The sequence below is a fragment of the Ylistrum balloti genome, unplaced genomic scaffold, assembly GCF_031769215.1.
Source record: "Ylistrum balloti isolate Yb309-2 unplaced genomic scaffold, AGI_CSIRO_Ybal_v1 Utg369740, whole genome shotgun sequence".
NCBI lineage: Eukaryota > Metazoa > Mollusca > Bivalvia > Pectinida > Pectinidae > Ylistrum > Ylistrum balloti.
This window is the reverse complement of record NW_026781950.1, coordinates 1,621,511-1,638,519: the sequence shown is the minus strand read 5'-3', so window position 1 is coordinate 1,638,519 and position 17,009 is coordinate 1,621,511. Positions and strand designations below refer to the sequence as shown.

At 34.0% G+C, this 17,009-nt stretch overlaps 1 protein-coding gene across 1 annotated transcript; it reads left to right on the top strand.

The window, feature by feature from the left end:
• Window positions 1-2,397: 2,397 nt before the first annotated feature.
• LOC132543063 (ankyrin-3-like) lies at window positions 2,398-16,780 on the top strand. Its single transcript, XM_060206518.1, has 2 exons — window positions 2,398-2,438; window positions 13,073-16,780. Exon 2 carries the CDS (start codon window positions 13,094-13,096, stop codon window positions 15,170-15,172), a length of 2,079 nt encoding a protein of 692 aa, XP_060062501.1. The 5' UTR covers window positions 2,398-2,438; window positions 13,073-13,093; the 3' UTR covers window positions 15,173-16,780.
• Window positions 16,781-17,009: the final 229 nt, after the last annotated feature.

Sequence of the window (17,009 nt, the reverse complement as noted above, 5' to 3'; positions counted from 1 at the left end):
TCAGGTCTCCAGCTGCTTGATGCTGCTGCCCAGAAACTTTTTCTGATGAAAGGCGCAAGATTCGTTGTAAGTGCTACGCGCTCCTTCACTTAATTATTCCAATTTTTGACGTTTCCACGCGATATTGAGGATTTACGTTGGTAAATCCTCTACTTCCTCGCGTTAATTGAACTGTTTCTGTTTTCATATATATATATATTCTTTTTCCCTGTCGATTTCTTGTATTACCAATATCTCCTTTGTGAGGAAATAAAGTTTGATGATGATAATGATATTAAACGCATCAGAAAAAGAAATCGTTTTAACGTACTATCCCTTTAGAGACAGCATAATGTATACTTTGCTGATCTCAGTAGGTGGTCTATTAGTACAACTTGTATTATGTGTGATGTCATACTGATGTCTGACAATAAATCAGAATATTCTATGGGCATTTTTATAACGCATCGATGACGCTTATTTTGCCAGGTTCGCCAGCACTTTACGTGATGATCTATAGGAGTCGACTTTTTTATATCTACAGACTATCCTATATATAGTTCAATTAAAAAACGGTTTCTTAGTCATTTCACAGGATCGTCTTCTCACTGTTGGTGATGCCCTGAAGTCATACGAGTAAGTATTGTATATCTCCGCTTCATATTGATTGTGTAGACGGTTTAAAAAGACATGATTTCTAATAATCACGCGATATACGTGAAAATGAATCGTTTTAGATTCAATCTATATGATTCACACGCTATTAAAGGCGTGTATGAGAAAATATTACTTCCAAAACAGCGTTATGCATGTCGTCTGGTTGCTGTTCTAGGCGTCAGACGCCTTCCATTGTATCTCAAATGTGCGGCGGGGTTTTTTTCCACAAAAGCCGTAATGAAGGAATATCGAAAACGACCAGCACGTGCTTGTACCAGATATATTTCGTTTAAATATTTAAACGATATATGTATTCTGTTAGTGGTGCTATCTATTTATCTTGCACACAGATTGCATTCATATTGACAATAAATACAATCTGACGGACGTTTATAATAATAATAATATAATAATATTATTTTTAGAAAGTATCGTGTGTTTATTGTTTTGTTCTTGTTTCTTTGATTTTTTTTTTCTTTGTTGGTTTGACATTATTTTCATCTGTATGTTTATGTTCAGGAAAGCTTTTTGAAAATATAGATCATCTTAATGATTATCGCAATGCTAAAGTGTTATCTGAGCCACGTGCAAAATGACGTCATGTTAATGTCCTTCGGGCAAGACTGCATCCTAACACTATGTTAATGGGAGGTCTTCATGCAAACTGTAATTTAAAAAAAAGACGATTGTTCTGATCTTAGTGTCCTACAAGACCGAGAAAATTATTATAAGAGCTAAACCAAACTTTTACTGTACATAAAAAAATACTGAATAGGTGATGCCAAATTTAAAAGATTCGTGTTAGTGTATAGTCAGATAAAACAATGCATAAGTAAAATCGGTTATAATGATAGGCAGGCAGGACAGTGTGTCAGAAAAATATTGGAAATGAAAGGTCGGATAAGGTAGTGTGTGATATTAAAATCAAAGATACATGGTCACATTAGAAGGGTTAAGGTCAGAAAAGGTGTGTTCAGGACAGTGCATCAGTAAAGTCAGTTATAATGATAGGCAGGCAGGACAGTGTTAGTGGGTTAGGCAATGTGTGATATTAAAATCAAAGATATATGGTCACATTAGAAGGGTTGTAACAAGACAATGAATCATTTAGGTCAGAAAAGAGGTGTTCAGGACAGTGCATCAGTAAAGTCAGGGATTATGGTAGTCAGAGTAGACAGTCTGTCAGTCAGGTTAGGGATATTGATAGTCAGATAAGACAACGTGTCTGTAAAGTAATGAACACAGATGGTCAGATAAGACAGTGTGTATGTAAACATCTACTTAAACGCGTATTACGTTTTTCAATTATAGCGAATTAGTAACCCCTTTATCTCCGCGTTTTTGATGAATATGATTAATGTATATATTTTCAATTTGAAAGTTATTGAAATAATCAGAAGTGGTTTTCTTTAAAGAGAGATATGTAACAAGATTTTGGGCACTTATCTAAAAATCGATTTTCCAAATCCACCATTCTTAAAAACTGTTTGCCTGAGAATGGTGATCAGACCATTTTTCGCATTGCAATATTAGAGGAGGTATACATTTGTACGTGAATAACCGCATTCATAGTTAACGTTAGCCATTTAGAAAAAGGAGGAAACAGTGACGCATGCAACTGATTGTTATGATAATATAACAATGATTTAACACGTGATTATTGTTGCCAACTACTCACGATGTATTTGCTCCTATCCGGATTTATTATTTCCGATATATGTTTTACACGTTAGTATCGCTCAGTGGGAAATTCCTATCCCAAAAATAGAACAGAACAACCCTGCATGAGCTACATGATTTAGGTAAGTTTATTTGTCTTTTGTGTGCTGTATTGCCGTCTCCATCATTGCCTAAATAAATATTATTTGTTAAATGTTTTCATGGGCTAGGCATCTAAATAAATCACTTGCTGTGCTCGAGTTCAGACTAAAAAACGGACTTACTACTGTAAACATCTGAAGAGCGGAAGAGGAACATGCGTTAGAACTAGACAGATGACGCTGTTGATATTCGGTCAATATCATTCTCCTATCAATAAAACTCTGTTAATGTTCAGTATATATACTTTTATGAAACGGTCACAGTATTCCGAGAAATCCTGTATTCGTATGTGTGTAGAACTTCACGTAAGTCCAACACTAAACGGTGATCCGGAAATGAACTGTTTACCTCCCTTCATAATTTCGGTTTAAATTTTATTGTATGTAAATGAACAGTGTATTTCAAATAAGAAAAAAAAAATGTAGATTATAATAAATCTAATCAAATGATACAATTGTCTTACACATAAAAAATACTCACGTACAATATGTAACTTACAGAAGTGAGAGACACAGAGAATGAAAATTTATCTATATACCAAAATTACTCAAAAAGGAAGTGTTAAATGAAAAGAGGACATAAATATCTGTATGCAGTAGGAATTCGTTCAGATTTATTAGTTTAGATTGTAAATGTTAAAAGTGATCTACAACTTAAAGTTTTGGTTTTTTGGTCATCTTGTTTGGCAGTCATCATGTGTCATACATTAAATTTTCTCATTTGGAATTTTTTTTCAAGTAATTCTCTATCATGAAAATACATACTCAGTAATATCTTTCTATTAAACAAAATGTATTCCTTCAAAATCATCCATCATAATGCTAAGTGTTCCTCTCCTATGTTATAATGCTAGATGTTCCTTCACTGTCCTATGTTATAATGCTAAGTTTTCCATCACTATCCTATGTAATAATGCTAAATGTTCCTTTACTGTCCTATGTTATAATGATAAATATTCCTTCACTATCCTATGTTATAATGCTAAATGTTTTTTCACTATCCTATGTTATAATGCTAAATGTTCCTTCACTATCCTATGTTATAATGCTAAGTGTTCCTTCACTATCCTATGTTATAATGCTAGATGTTCCTTCGCTATCCGATGTTATAATGATAAATATTCCTTCACTATCCTATGTTATAATGCTAAATGTTCCTTCACTCTCCTATGTTATAATGCTAAATGTTCCTTCATAGTCCTATGTTATAATGCTAAGTGTTCCTTCACTCTCCTATGTTATAATGCTAAATGTTCCTTCACTATCCTATGTTATAATGCTAAGTGTTCCTTCACTCTCCTATGTTATAATGCTAGATGTTCCTTCACTGTCCTATGTTATAATGCTAAGTTTTCCATCACTATCCTATGTTATAATGCAAGGTGTTCCTTCACTATCCTATGTTATAATGCTAGGTGTTCCATCACTATCCTATGTTATAATGCTAAATGTTCCTTCACTATCCTATGTTATAATGCTAAATGTTCCTTTACTATCCTTTGTTATAATGCTTAATGTTCCTTCACTATCCTATGTTATAATGCTAAGTGTTCCTTCACTATCCTATGTTATAATGCTAGGTGTTCCTTCACTATCCTATGTTATAATGCTAGGTGTTCCATCACTATCCTATGTTATAATGCTAAATGTTCCTTCACTATCCTATGTTATAATGCTAAATGTTCCTTTACTATCCTATGTTATAATGCTTAATGTTCCTTCACTATCCTATGTTATAATGATAAATATTCCTTCACTATCCTATGTTATAATGCTAAATGTTCCTTCACTATCCTATGTTATAATGCTTAATGTTCCTTCATTCTCCTATGTTATAATACTAAGTGTTCCTTCACTATCCTATGTTATAATGCTAGATGTTCCTTCACTCTCCTATGTTATAATGCTAAGTGTTCCTTCACTATCCTATGTTATTATGCTAGGTGTTCCATCACTATCCTATGTTATAATGGTAAGTTTTCCATCACTATCCTATGTTATAATGCTAGGTGTTCCTTCACTATCCTATGTTATAATGCTAGGTGTTCCTTCACTATCCTATGTTATAATGCTAAGTGTTCCTTCACTATCCTATGTTATAATGCTAAGTGTTCATTTACTATCCTATGTTATAATGCTAAATGTTCCTTTACTGTCCTATGTTATAATGATAAATATTCCTTCACTATCCTATGTTATAATGCTAAATCTTCCTTCACTATCCTATGTTATAATGCTAAATCTTCCTTCACTATCCTATGTTATAATGCTAAGTGTTCCTTTACTGTCCTATGTTATAATGCTAAGTGTTCCTTCACTATCCTATGTTATAATGCTAAGTGTTCCTTCACTATCCTATGTTATAATGATAAATATTCCTTCACTATCCTATGTTATAATGCTAAGTGTTCCTTCACTATCCTATGTTATAATGCTAGATATTCCTTCACTATCCTATGTTATAATGCTAAATGTTCCTTCACTCTCCTATGTTATAATGCTAAATGTTCCTTCATAGTCCTATGTTATAATGCTAAGTGTTCCTTTACTCTCCTATGTTATAATGTTAAATGTTCCTTCACTATCCTATGTTATAATGCTAAATGTTCCTTCACTTTCCTATGTTATTATGCTAAGTGTTCCTTCACTATCCTATGTTATAATGCTAGATATTCCTTCACTATCCTATGTTATAATGCTAAATGTTCCTTCACTCTCCTATGTTATAATGCTAAATGTTCCTTCATAGTCCTATGTTATAATGCTAAGTGTTCCTTTACTCTCCTATGTTATAATGTTAAATGTTCCTTCACTATCCTATGTTATAATGCTAAATGTTCCTTCACTTTCCTATGTTATAATGCTAAATGTTCCTTCACTATCCTATGTTATAATGCTAAATGTTCCTTCACTATCCGATGTTATAATGCTAAGTGTTCCTTCACTATCCTATGTTATAATGCTAAGTGTTCCTTCACTATCCGATGTTGTATTGATAAATATTCCTTCACTATCCTATGTTATAATGCTAAATGTTCCTTCACTCTCCTATGTTATAATGCTAAATGTTCCTTCATAGTCCTATGTTATAATGCTAAGTGTTCCTTCACTCTCCTATGTTATAATGCTAAATGTTCCTTCACTATCCTATGTTATAATGCTAAGTGTTCCTTCACTATCCTATGTTATAATGCTAGATGTTCCTTCACTGTCCTATGTTATAATGCTAAGTGTTCCATCACTATCCTATGTTATAATGCTAGGTGTTCCTTCACTATCCTATGTTATAATGCTAGGTGTTCCATCACTATCCTATGTTATAATGCTAAATGTTCCTTCACTATCCTATGTTATAATGCTAAATGTTCCTTTACTATCCTATGTTATAATGCTTAATGTTCCTTCACTATCCTCTGTTATAATGCTAAGTGTTCCTTCACTATCCTATGTTATAATGCTAAGTGTTCATTTACTATCCTATGTTATAATCCTTCCTTTACTGTCCTATGTTATAATGATAAATATTACTTCACTATCCTATGTTATAATGCAAAATGTTCCTTCACTATCCTATGTTATAATGCTAAATGTTCCTTCACTATCCAATGTTATAATGCTAAGTGTTCCTTCACTATCCTATGTTATAATGCTAAGCGTTCCTTCACTATCCTATGTTATAATGCTAAATGTTCCTTCACTATCCTATGTTATAATGCTAAGTGTTCCTTCACTATCCTATGTTATAATGATAAATATTCCTTCACTATCCTATGTTATAATGCTAAGTGTTCCTTCACTCTCCTATGTTATAATGCTAGGTGTTCCATCACTATCCTATGTTATAATGCTAAATGTTCCTTCACTATCCTATGTTATAATGCTAAATGTTCCTTTACTATCCTATGTTATAATGCTTAATGTTCCTTCACTATCCTATGTTATAATGCTAAGTGTTCCTTCACTATCCTATGTTATAATGCTAAGTGTTCATTTACTATCCTATGTTATAATGCTAAATGTTCCTTTACTGTCCTATGTTATAATGATAAATATTCCTTCACTATCCTATGTTATAATGCTAAATGTTCCTTCACTATCCTATGTTATAATGCTTAATGTTCCTTCACTCTCCTATGTTATAATACTAAGTGTTCCTTCACTATCCTATGTTATAATGCTAGATGTTCCTTCACTCTCCTATGTTATAATGCTAAGTGTTCCTTCACTATCCTATGTTATTATGCTAGGTGTTCCATCACTATCCTATGTTATAATGGTAAGTTTTCCATCACTATCCTATGTTATAATGCTAGGTGTTCCTTCACTATCCTATGTTATAATGCTAGGTGTTCCTTCACTATCCTATGTTATAATGCTAAGTGTTCCTTCACTATCCTATGTTATAATGCTAAGTGTTCATTTACTATCCTATGTTATAATGCTAAATGTTCCTTTACTGTCCTATGTTATAATGATAAATATTCCTTCACTATCCTATGTTATAATGCTAATTCTTCCTTCACTATCCTATGTTATAATGCTAAATCTTCCTTCACTATCCTATGTTATAATGCTAAGTGTTCCTTTACTGTCCTATGTTATAATGCTAAGTGTTCCTTCACTATCCGATGTTATAATGCTAAGTGTTCCTTCACTATCCTATGTTATAATGCTAAGTGTTCCTTCACTATCCTATGTTATAATGATAAATATTCCTTCACTATCCTATGTTATAATGCTAGATGTTCCTTCGCTATCCGATGTTATAATGATAAATATTCCTTCACTATCCTATGTTATAATGCTAAATGTTCCTTCACTCTCCTATGTTATAATGCTAAATGTTCCTTCATAGTCCTATGTTATAATGCTAAGTGTTCCTTTACTCTCCTATGTTATAATGTTAAATGTTCCTTCACTATCCTATGTTATAATGCTAAATGTTCCTTCACTTTCCTATGTTATAATGCTAAGTGTTCCTTCACTATCCTATGTTATAATGCTAGATATTCCTTCACTATCCTATGTTATAATGCTAAATGTTCCTTCACTCTCCTATGTTATAATGCTAAATGTTCCTTCATAGTCCTATGTTATAATGTTAAATGTTCCTTCACTATCCTATGTTATAATGCTAAATGTTCCTTCACTTTCCTATGTTATAATGCTAAATGTTCCTTCACTATCCTATGTTATAATGCTAAATGTTCCTTCACTATCCGATGTTATAATGCTAAGTGTTCCTTCACTATCCTATGTTATAATGCTAAGTGTTCCTTCACTATCCGATGTTGTATTGATAAATATTCCTTCACTATCCTATGTTATAATGCTAAATGTTCCTTCACTCTCCTATGTTATAATGCTAAATGTTCCTTCATAGTCCTATGTTATAATGCTAAGTGTTCCTTCACTCTCCTATGTTATAATGCTAAATGTTCCTTCACTATCCTATGTTATAATGCTAAGTGTTCATTCACTATAATATGTTATAATGCTAGATGTTCCTTCACTGTCCTATGTTATAATGCTAAGTGTTCCATCACTATCCTATGTTATAATGCTAGGTGTTCCTTCACTATCCTATGTTATAATGCTAGGTGTTCCATCACTATCCTATGTTATAATGCTAAATGTTCCTTCACTATCCTATGTTATAATGCTAAATGTTCCTTTACTATCCTATGTTATAATGCTTAATGTTCCTTCACTATCCTCTGTTATAATGCTAAGTGTTCCTTCACTATCCTATGTTATAATGCTAAGTGTTCATTTACTATCCTATGTTATAATCCTTCCTTTACTGTCCTATGTTATAATGATAAATATTACTTCACTATCCTATGTTATAATGCAAAATGTTCCTTCACTATCCTATGTTATAATGCTAAATGTTCCTTCACTATCCAATGTTATAATGCTAAGTGTTCCTTCACTATCCTATGTTATAATGCTAAGCGTTCCTTCACTATCCTATGTTATAATGCTAAATGTTCCTTCACTATCCTATGTTATAATGCTAAGTGTTCCTTCACTATCCTATGTTATAATGATAAATATTCCTTCACTATCCTATGTTATAATGCTAAATGTTCCTTCATAGTCCTATGTTATAATGCTAAGTGTTCCTTCACTCTCCTATGTTATAATGTTAAATGTTCCTTCACTATCCTATGTGATAATGCTAAATGTTCCTTCACTTTCCTATGTTATAATGCTAAATGTTCCTTCACTATCCTATGTTATAATGCTAAGTGTTCCTTCACTATCCTATGTTATAATGCTAAGTGTTCCTTCACTATCCTATGTTATAATGCTAAGTGTTCCTTCACTATCCTATGTTATAATGCTAAATATTCCTTCACTATCCTATGTTATAATGCTAAATGTTCCTTCACTCTCCTATGTTATAATGTTAAATGTTCCTTCACTATCCTATGTTATAATGCTAAATGTTCCTTCACTATCCTATGTTATAATGCTAAGTGTTCCTTCACTATCCTATGTTTTAATGCTAAATGTTCCTTTACTGTCCTATGTTATAATGTTAAGTGTTCATTCACTATCCTGTGTTATAATGCTAAGTGTTCCTTCACTAACCTATGTTATAATGCTAAATGTTCCTTCACTAACCTATGTTATAATGCTAAATGTTCCTTCACTATCCTATGTTATAATGCTAAGTGTTCCTTCACTATCCTATGTTATAATGCTAAGTGTTCCTTCACTATCCTATGTTATAATGCTAAGTGTTCCTTCACTATCCTATGTTTTAATGCTAAATGTTCCTTTACTGTCCTATGTTATAATGCTAAGTGTTCCTTCACTAACCTATGTTATAATGCTAAATGTTCCTTCACTAACCTATGTTATAATGCTAAATGTTCCTTCACTATCCTATGTTATAATGCTAAGTGTTCCTTCACTATCCTATGTTATAATGCTAAGTGTTCCTTCACTATCCTATGTTATAATGCTAAGTGTTCCTTCACTATCCTATGTTATAATGCTAAATATTCCTTCACTATCCTATGTTATAATGCTAAATGTTCCTTCACTCTCCTATGTTATAATGTTAAATGTTCCTTCACTATCCTATGTTATAATGCTAAATGTTCCTTCACTATCCTATGTTATAATGCTAAGTGTTCCTTCACTATCCTATGTTTTAATGCTAAATGTTCCTTTACTGTCCTATGTTATAATGTTAAGTGTTCATTCACTATCCTGTGTTATAATGCTAAGTGTTCCTTCACTAACCTATGTTATAATGCTAGATGTTCCTTAACTATCCTATGTTATAATGCTAAATGTTCCTTCAATATTTTCTCTCACATTTATAAGTACCCGTTCATTACTCTGTGTTATAAAAATATATTTTTTCTTCAAGTTTCCTATGCTATGATGCTAAGTGTTACCTCAGTACCCTCTGATATAATTGTAAGCGTTCCTCCTATAACCCAAGCCCTGTCATATAATGATGAAGTGTTCGTTTTCCTGTGTCCTAATGATTTATAAGTAAATGGTGCTTCAATGTCCTTTCCAATAAAGATCAGCATTTCTTCTAAACTCTTTTATCTAAATGATGAACGTTTCTTCAATATCCTCTGTCATTAAGAACAATGTTCTTACTATATGCTTTGTCACCAATATATGTGGTCCGTAAATATCCTTTTTCGTAAAGATAAGTTTTCCCTCAATATTCTCTGTTGTAAAGATAATTGTCCTTCAATATTCATATCATAAACAGTAGAGTTCTTACAGTTTTCTCCAGTATAATGTTGAGTGTTCCTTCAGTATATCTACTTTCACAGAAATAAGTGTTATTTTAATGTTCCTTGGCATTAAGGTTGGCATTCCATTATTATCCTCTGCAATAATGAAAATGTGTTCCTTCATTTTTCACCATAAAGATAAAAGTTCCGTCAATATTCTCTGTTGTTCTTGAATGTGTTTCTTCAAAATCGTCAGTTATGATTTAGATTAGATTTAAACATATTTTTATTGTCATCAAACAACTGGTATTAGGCACAAGTTATAACAACTCAGTGACACCTTCTCCCAAAAACAGTACATTAATCAACATATGATTATTAGTATTCCTTCATTATACCCTGTCAAAATGAGTTTTCCTTCAAAATCCTCTCATAACCACGAGTATTCAGTTGATTATTTTCCTCTGTCATAATATGTGTTCAGTTGAACAGTTTCCTTTGTCATAATGATAAGTGTTCCTTCAATATCCTATGTCATAATGACAGAGCTCCTTCAATATCCTTTTGTAATGATAAGTGTTCAATATTCTATGTCACAAAGATATTTATTCCACATTCTCTCAAAAAAAAGTGTTTTGTCAGTATCTGTCATAATGATCAGTGTTCCTTACTATCTTTTCATAGCAATAAATGTTCCTTTATTGTTCTCGGTCATTAACATAAATGTGACTTTGGTATCCGATGTCATATTTATATGTATAAGTGTTCGTTTTCCTTTTGCCTAATGTTGCATGTTTGTTCAGTCTTCTGTATCCTCTTTCAAAATAGTAAGTGTGCCTTACTTACATTTTCTATCAAAAAGACATGTGTTTCTTCAACACCATCTCTCATAATGATCAATGTTTCTTCATTATTCTGTCATTTAGTTAAGTGGTCCATCAAAAATTCTTTCACAAATATGACTCTTCCAGCAGTATCCTTCCCTAATAAATATTTCTGCTCTATCCTCTTTAATAACATGAGTGTTTGGTCAATTTTATCCTGTCATAGGTATAAGTGTTCCTTCAATAGCCTCAGTCATAATAAGTGTTTCTTTAATAGCCTCTGTCATAACAATATGTATCCAAAAGCGTTCCTTCAGTATCTTCTGTCATTACACTTAGTGTATTAAAGTGTTCTTCAATATCTTCTGTCTTTATGCTTAGTATTCAATGTGTTCCTCAGTATTCTATGTCATTATGCTTAGTATACCAAAACGTGCATTCAGTAACCTCTGTCATTATACTTATTATCCTGAACTGTTCCGAAATGTCCTCTTTAATTTGCTTGGTATCTGAATGTGTTTCCCAATATCCTCTGTCATTATGCTAAGTATCCCAATGTGTTCCTTCAATATCCTCTGTTGTTATACTTAGCATCTCGGAATGTTCCCCAATATCCTACATTATTATGCTTAATATCTTGAGTGTTTTTTCAATATCCTCTGTCATTATGTTAAGTATCCTGAAGTGTTCCCCAATTTCCTCTGTCATTATGTTAAGTATCCTGAAGTGTTTCTTAAATATCCTCTGTTATGCTAAGTATCCTGAAGTGTACCTTATTACCTTCTGTCATTATGCTTAAGATCCCAAATTGTTCCTCAATAGCCACTGTCATTATGTTTAGTGTCATGAAGTGTTTCTCAATATCCTCTGTCGTTATGCTAAGAATACTGAAGTGTTACCCAATATCCTCTGTCATTATGCTAAGTATCCTGAAGTGTTCCTTAATATTCTCTGTTGTTATGCTTAGTATTCCAATGTGTTCCTTCAATATCCTCAGTTGTTATACTTTGCATTTCGAAATGTTCCTCAACATCCTCTTTTATTATGCTTAATATCCCTCAGTGTTTCTTAAATATCCTCAGCCGTTATGCTAAGTATCCCGATGTGTACCTTAATACCTTCTGTCATTATGCTTGAAATCCCAAATTGTTCGTCAATTGCCACTGTCATTATGTTAAGTGTCATGAAGTGTTTCTCAATATCCTCTGTCGTTATGCTTAGTATCCTTAAGTGTTCCTTTAATATTCTTTGTCATTATGTTTAGGTTCTCTACGTGTTCCTTCAATATCCACTGTCATTATAGTTAGTATCTTTAAGTGTTCCTTCAATATCCAATGTCAATATGTTTAGTAACCTAAATTATTCCTTAATATCATCTGTCATTCTGCTTAGTATGCCAAAGTGCCCTCAATATACTCTATCATTATGTTAAGTATCCCGAAGTGTTTCTTCAATATCCTCTGTAATACAAAGCAGTCCGTCATTACATCCCTTACCATATTGAAGATATTCCTCTCTTCTCATACAAGTTATCAATTCTGATGATGCATTGGCATGTTAATACTGTTTTTGCTGTTCATCATCAGAACAATTTGGGCACCAGAACCACTATATAAAAACATACATTGTCTATAATGAATCAACGAAATAACATCAATTTCTGTTAATGGATGCGATTATCAAAGTCTGAAGCATTTTTGGTCTTAACGCGTGATGCGTTTTCCAAAATATATATCACATACGGAAGTATGATATGGATAAGAATTTATGACCTGTGTGACATGTGGCATTTGCCTATCTTTCTACTGAATTTGACATAAGCCAATGTGAAATTGAATCGAACATGTGACCTTCAATGGCATATAGCTAGCGGGTTGGATGACATTTCGATAGTCATAACGAAGACTAGTACCAGGATCATAGGAGGTTGGTGTCATTGAGATAGTAGCATAAAAAAGTAGACAGGAAAGAAAAGATTTATTAACCGTAAGTATCTAGAGCGCCAAAACATAAAGGACTCTGGTTGTTAATGTAAACTTACTATATGCCTAATAATAATGTGTTTTAATACTTTCAGATGCATCGTACTTACTGAAAGATGGAGAAATTTAAATCGAATGCGATTACATTTGACCCAGAAAAGGATGACCGTTCGCCAGCCGAGGTTAGCCTTGAAATAGACGATAGTCTTGACGTGAAACCATTTCATCACAGACCTTTCCGGAAACCTCCAATAATTGGTAAAGAACAACAATATCAGACAGATGACAAAGTTCATCAATTGCATATGTTCCACGAAACTGACTTTGTCGTGTTGCTATATGGTTTTATGAATGATAACAAAATAGACCTTGCCACAATAACGGATGCAGACCTGGACTCGAAGAAAGATAACATTACTTGGTTTGACTTTAAATCCATGACCATGTTCGCTAGTGTTAACAAGCAACGTTATACCCGTACCGAAATCAATGCAGCTGCAGAAAGGCTGACAGGTTATTACATAGAAGAAGGTATAGGACCGTTCACAGAGAAAAATCTCGATGGTACATACCGTTTGCTGGATCCAGAGTATATGGAATACGCCATACTGTATTACTATGGCCGCTCCAATATGTGTATGCTTGTACGAGTCGCTCCATGGCAGGCCATGTTTATGAATATAATACCATGCGATTTGGAACCAATGCACCTGCCAATCGGATGCGATAGTTCAAGATTTGATAGTATGACGATGGGGGAGAGAGACTGTATGCTGGCGTCTGAAAGGATGATAAAGGAGATTTTGGAAGGAAATGTTAATGATTTGGTGACATCCCCATTTTTTTACAGTCGTAGAATGAAAAAAGAATTTTTCAAATTGGCCAAGGAGGAGGGAAACTTGAACGAAATTTTCTCAGCTGTTGACAAGTTCTCGAAACCAGAACGGCCAAAAACCTTCTTGTACTGTATCGTTGCAAATGCTATGCCAAATCTAGATTTTCTAGACCAGGTACTGACACTTTTCATGAAGAGTGATTTATCACATGAAGAGAAGATCCTCCAGCTAACAGCGTCTTGTGCTGCAGCGTGCCGATGGGGTCACATTCTTATCTACGAGAAACTCAGCAGATTAATAGAAACACCAACATTTGAGATACTAAGGAAAGCAGTTGTTGGAGGAAATACGGATATCATGCGCGGTATTCTCCGTGATTATGAATGGAGCGAAACTGCGACCAGGTCAGCTATGGAATGGGCCTGCTTCCTAGGTTTGGGTGATGTCGTTAGAGTGATACAGGGTGCTGGTGTACGCTTCTCAAAGAGGTGTCTCTACGACGCGGCTTATGGAGGTAATAAAGGGTTGTTCTTTGAAATCTGCAACGAAGGATACGATTTAGAGACACGATTCAAAGACGGCCAGACTGTTCTACACGTAGCTGCTGAAAGAGGCCATTTCAGTATTGTTGAATTCTTGGTGCACCGGGGAGGAGTAGATGTCGATACTGAAAACCCAAAGCGTGAGACTGCATTGCATATTTCATTGAAAAATGGTCATGAAGAAGTTGCAGAGACGTTGTTGGACGGAAATGCAAACACGGATCTTCGTGATGCTAGTGGATCCTCTCCTCTCCACAAAGCATGTGCTTTAGGGAACATGCATCTTGTGGAAAGGATACTGGCCACTGGATGCAACTCTAATCCTGCGGACAATGATGGAAGGTCTGTGTTACATAAAGCAGCCTTTGGTGGTAATTTGGATGTCATACGCCGTCTCCGTCAACTTGGAAATGCAGTGGATGTGTTGGATACCAATGGAAGCTCTGTAGTACACTATGCTTCTATCCAAGGACATCTGCAGATTGTTGAATACTTCATGAACGAATACCCAGCTTTGATCGCAAAAGGAAATGAAGAAAGATGGAACCCAATTGCATGTGCTGCATTCGGGGGACACTTTGAAGTGCTTGACTTTCTGGTTAGAAACCATGCAGGTATTCTCGTTGTGACATCATCGGGAAAGAACGCAAGACAACTGGCAAATGAAGGCTTAAGTTTCAAAGAATCAAACGAGAAGTATTATATGGAACAGTTTAAAGAGTATGTGTCATTTGGAAGCATTGGCAGTTTCAATAAATCAATAGAGCTACTTACTGACGTGGATCGCCAGATAGCATCGAACGATAATGATTCTTAATGTTCACTTGTGCCAAACCATACATTCTTGAATACATGAATACATTGTAAGCACTGGCCATCAAATTATTGATTTAACTATAGGAATTTAATTATATACCTTATAAATGTATATTCTTTACGAATTATATTTTTCATACCTTTAGCCATTGTTTGTACAACTGTACATTTATGGAGAATCGACCAACCGAATCAACAACAACCACGAACTCTTGTACGAAACTAAGTGGTGAGAAGACTAAGATAGTGTTATAGGTGTGAAATGGACATATATTCCTCGGTCAAAGCTGAAGCATGTCATTTGTTCCTTTGGTCACCATCTGAAAATATCCAATCAGAAGATATATGGAATAGCAAAGTAATACCGAGTAACCTAAAGAATTGACCAGTGATATAAGCTATTTTGACTGCAGTAGATTTTTTTTTGCGTTTGAGCCGCTACTTATTTGCTTCTTAATCAGTATTTTCGGCTGTTTGCTTGAAAATTGTAGATTTGCAATGAGCGTTCAGTTTAAAACTTACCATAATCTCGGTAAGTACTTTTGGCTTTAAACTTGTTGATCTTATGTTCTTTTTTATTATTTATTTCTTGAAACCATGCTAAGGTGACGCTAGTTTTTTCCCTATAAAACGCACAAGTTGCATTTCAGAATTACAATACCGTATTGCTGGTAATTTCCACGAGTCATTTTTTTAATTTTCTAAAGAGGTCTAATTGAATAACAACAATTAAATATTATATATATATATATATATATATATATTATTTTATCATATTATTATTTCATGGGGTCAATTTCGGCGGTTAGGTTAATATACCGCGAAATAATGAAAATATCTCTGCGAAAAATAACCGGCTTTACGATCGTTTATAATTTTGCGGCACATCGTTGTTTTGCATTGGTCACTTGTCATCAGGGCGATAACATATCCTATCACAGTAGTTGTTCTTGATTGGCTATCTAGTAGCTTTTTTTAATCGCATCCTCCAACTAAGAGTTCCTTTTTATACGCCGCCGGATGCGGTCGTATATTGGCGTCATCTTCTCCGTCTGTCCGTCCGTACGTCCATTTCTTGTCAACGCAACTCCTCCTTAACTAATGATCAGCTTTTCATAAAACTGCTCAATGTCACTAATACAATCGTTCGATGTGCATGAAGGGGCGATTTTACGGTTCATTGATTTTTGTAAGATTTATCCCATTTGCAACTTTGTGTCTTTAGCTTACTCATAGTGGAGCCTTGTAACTGTAACTCCTCCCAAACTAATGATAAGAGTTTCACGAAACTTTCTCAATGTCACAACTACAGTGGGTGGATGTGCTGGAAGTGGCGATTTTACGGTTTTTCTTGATCTTTATATTTTGTGGCGGCGTATATTGTGCCCACGGCACTCTTGTTAATCTGTGTCGACAGATATCTTTTAATCTTTCGTTGCAATTGATAAAATCGTGAATGTTCACAGTGTTTTCCTACGCAGGTTACTGGATCTATCAGCCTTCTTAAATAAAGATAGCCAATTTTGTTACAGCGCTCCATAAAATTTTGTTTCAGCCGTTATTGAAAACAACACTTTTAGAGAAATAAAGTGCGATAATTTTTGTTGACTCCAGGAATCGTGTTGCTGAGTATAAAATAAAAAGACATTTTCTTGTAATAAATTTTCTGTTTCACCTGGGGCAATTCCTAAGAGTGCGTTTAGCCGAATGATTGCGATGTTCCAATGCAGGCCTTTAAATGACGACGCATGAAATGAGATGGTTTGCTTTGTCGCTGCAGAGCGGATCACATGTGAGAAATTGATATATATATACTAAAAGGATAAAGAAACGCAGGA

Bases quoted from the DNA above. Each gene is read 5' to 3' on its own strand.
- LOC132543063 (XM_060206518.1), top strand. From the start codon at position 13,094: ATGGAGAAATTTAAATCGAATGCGATTACATTTGACCCAGAAAAGGAT.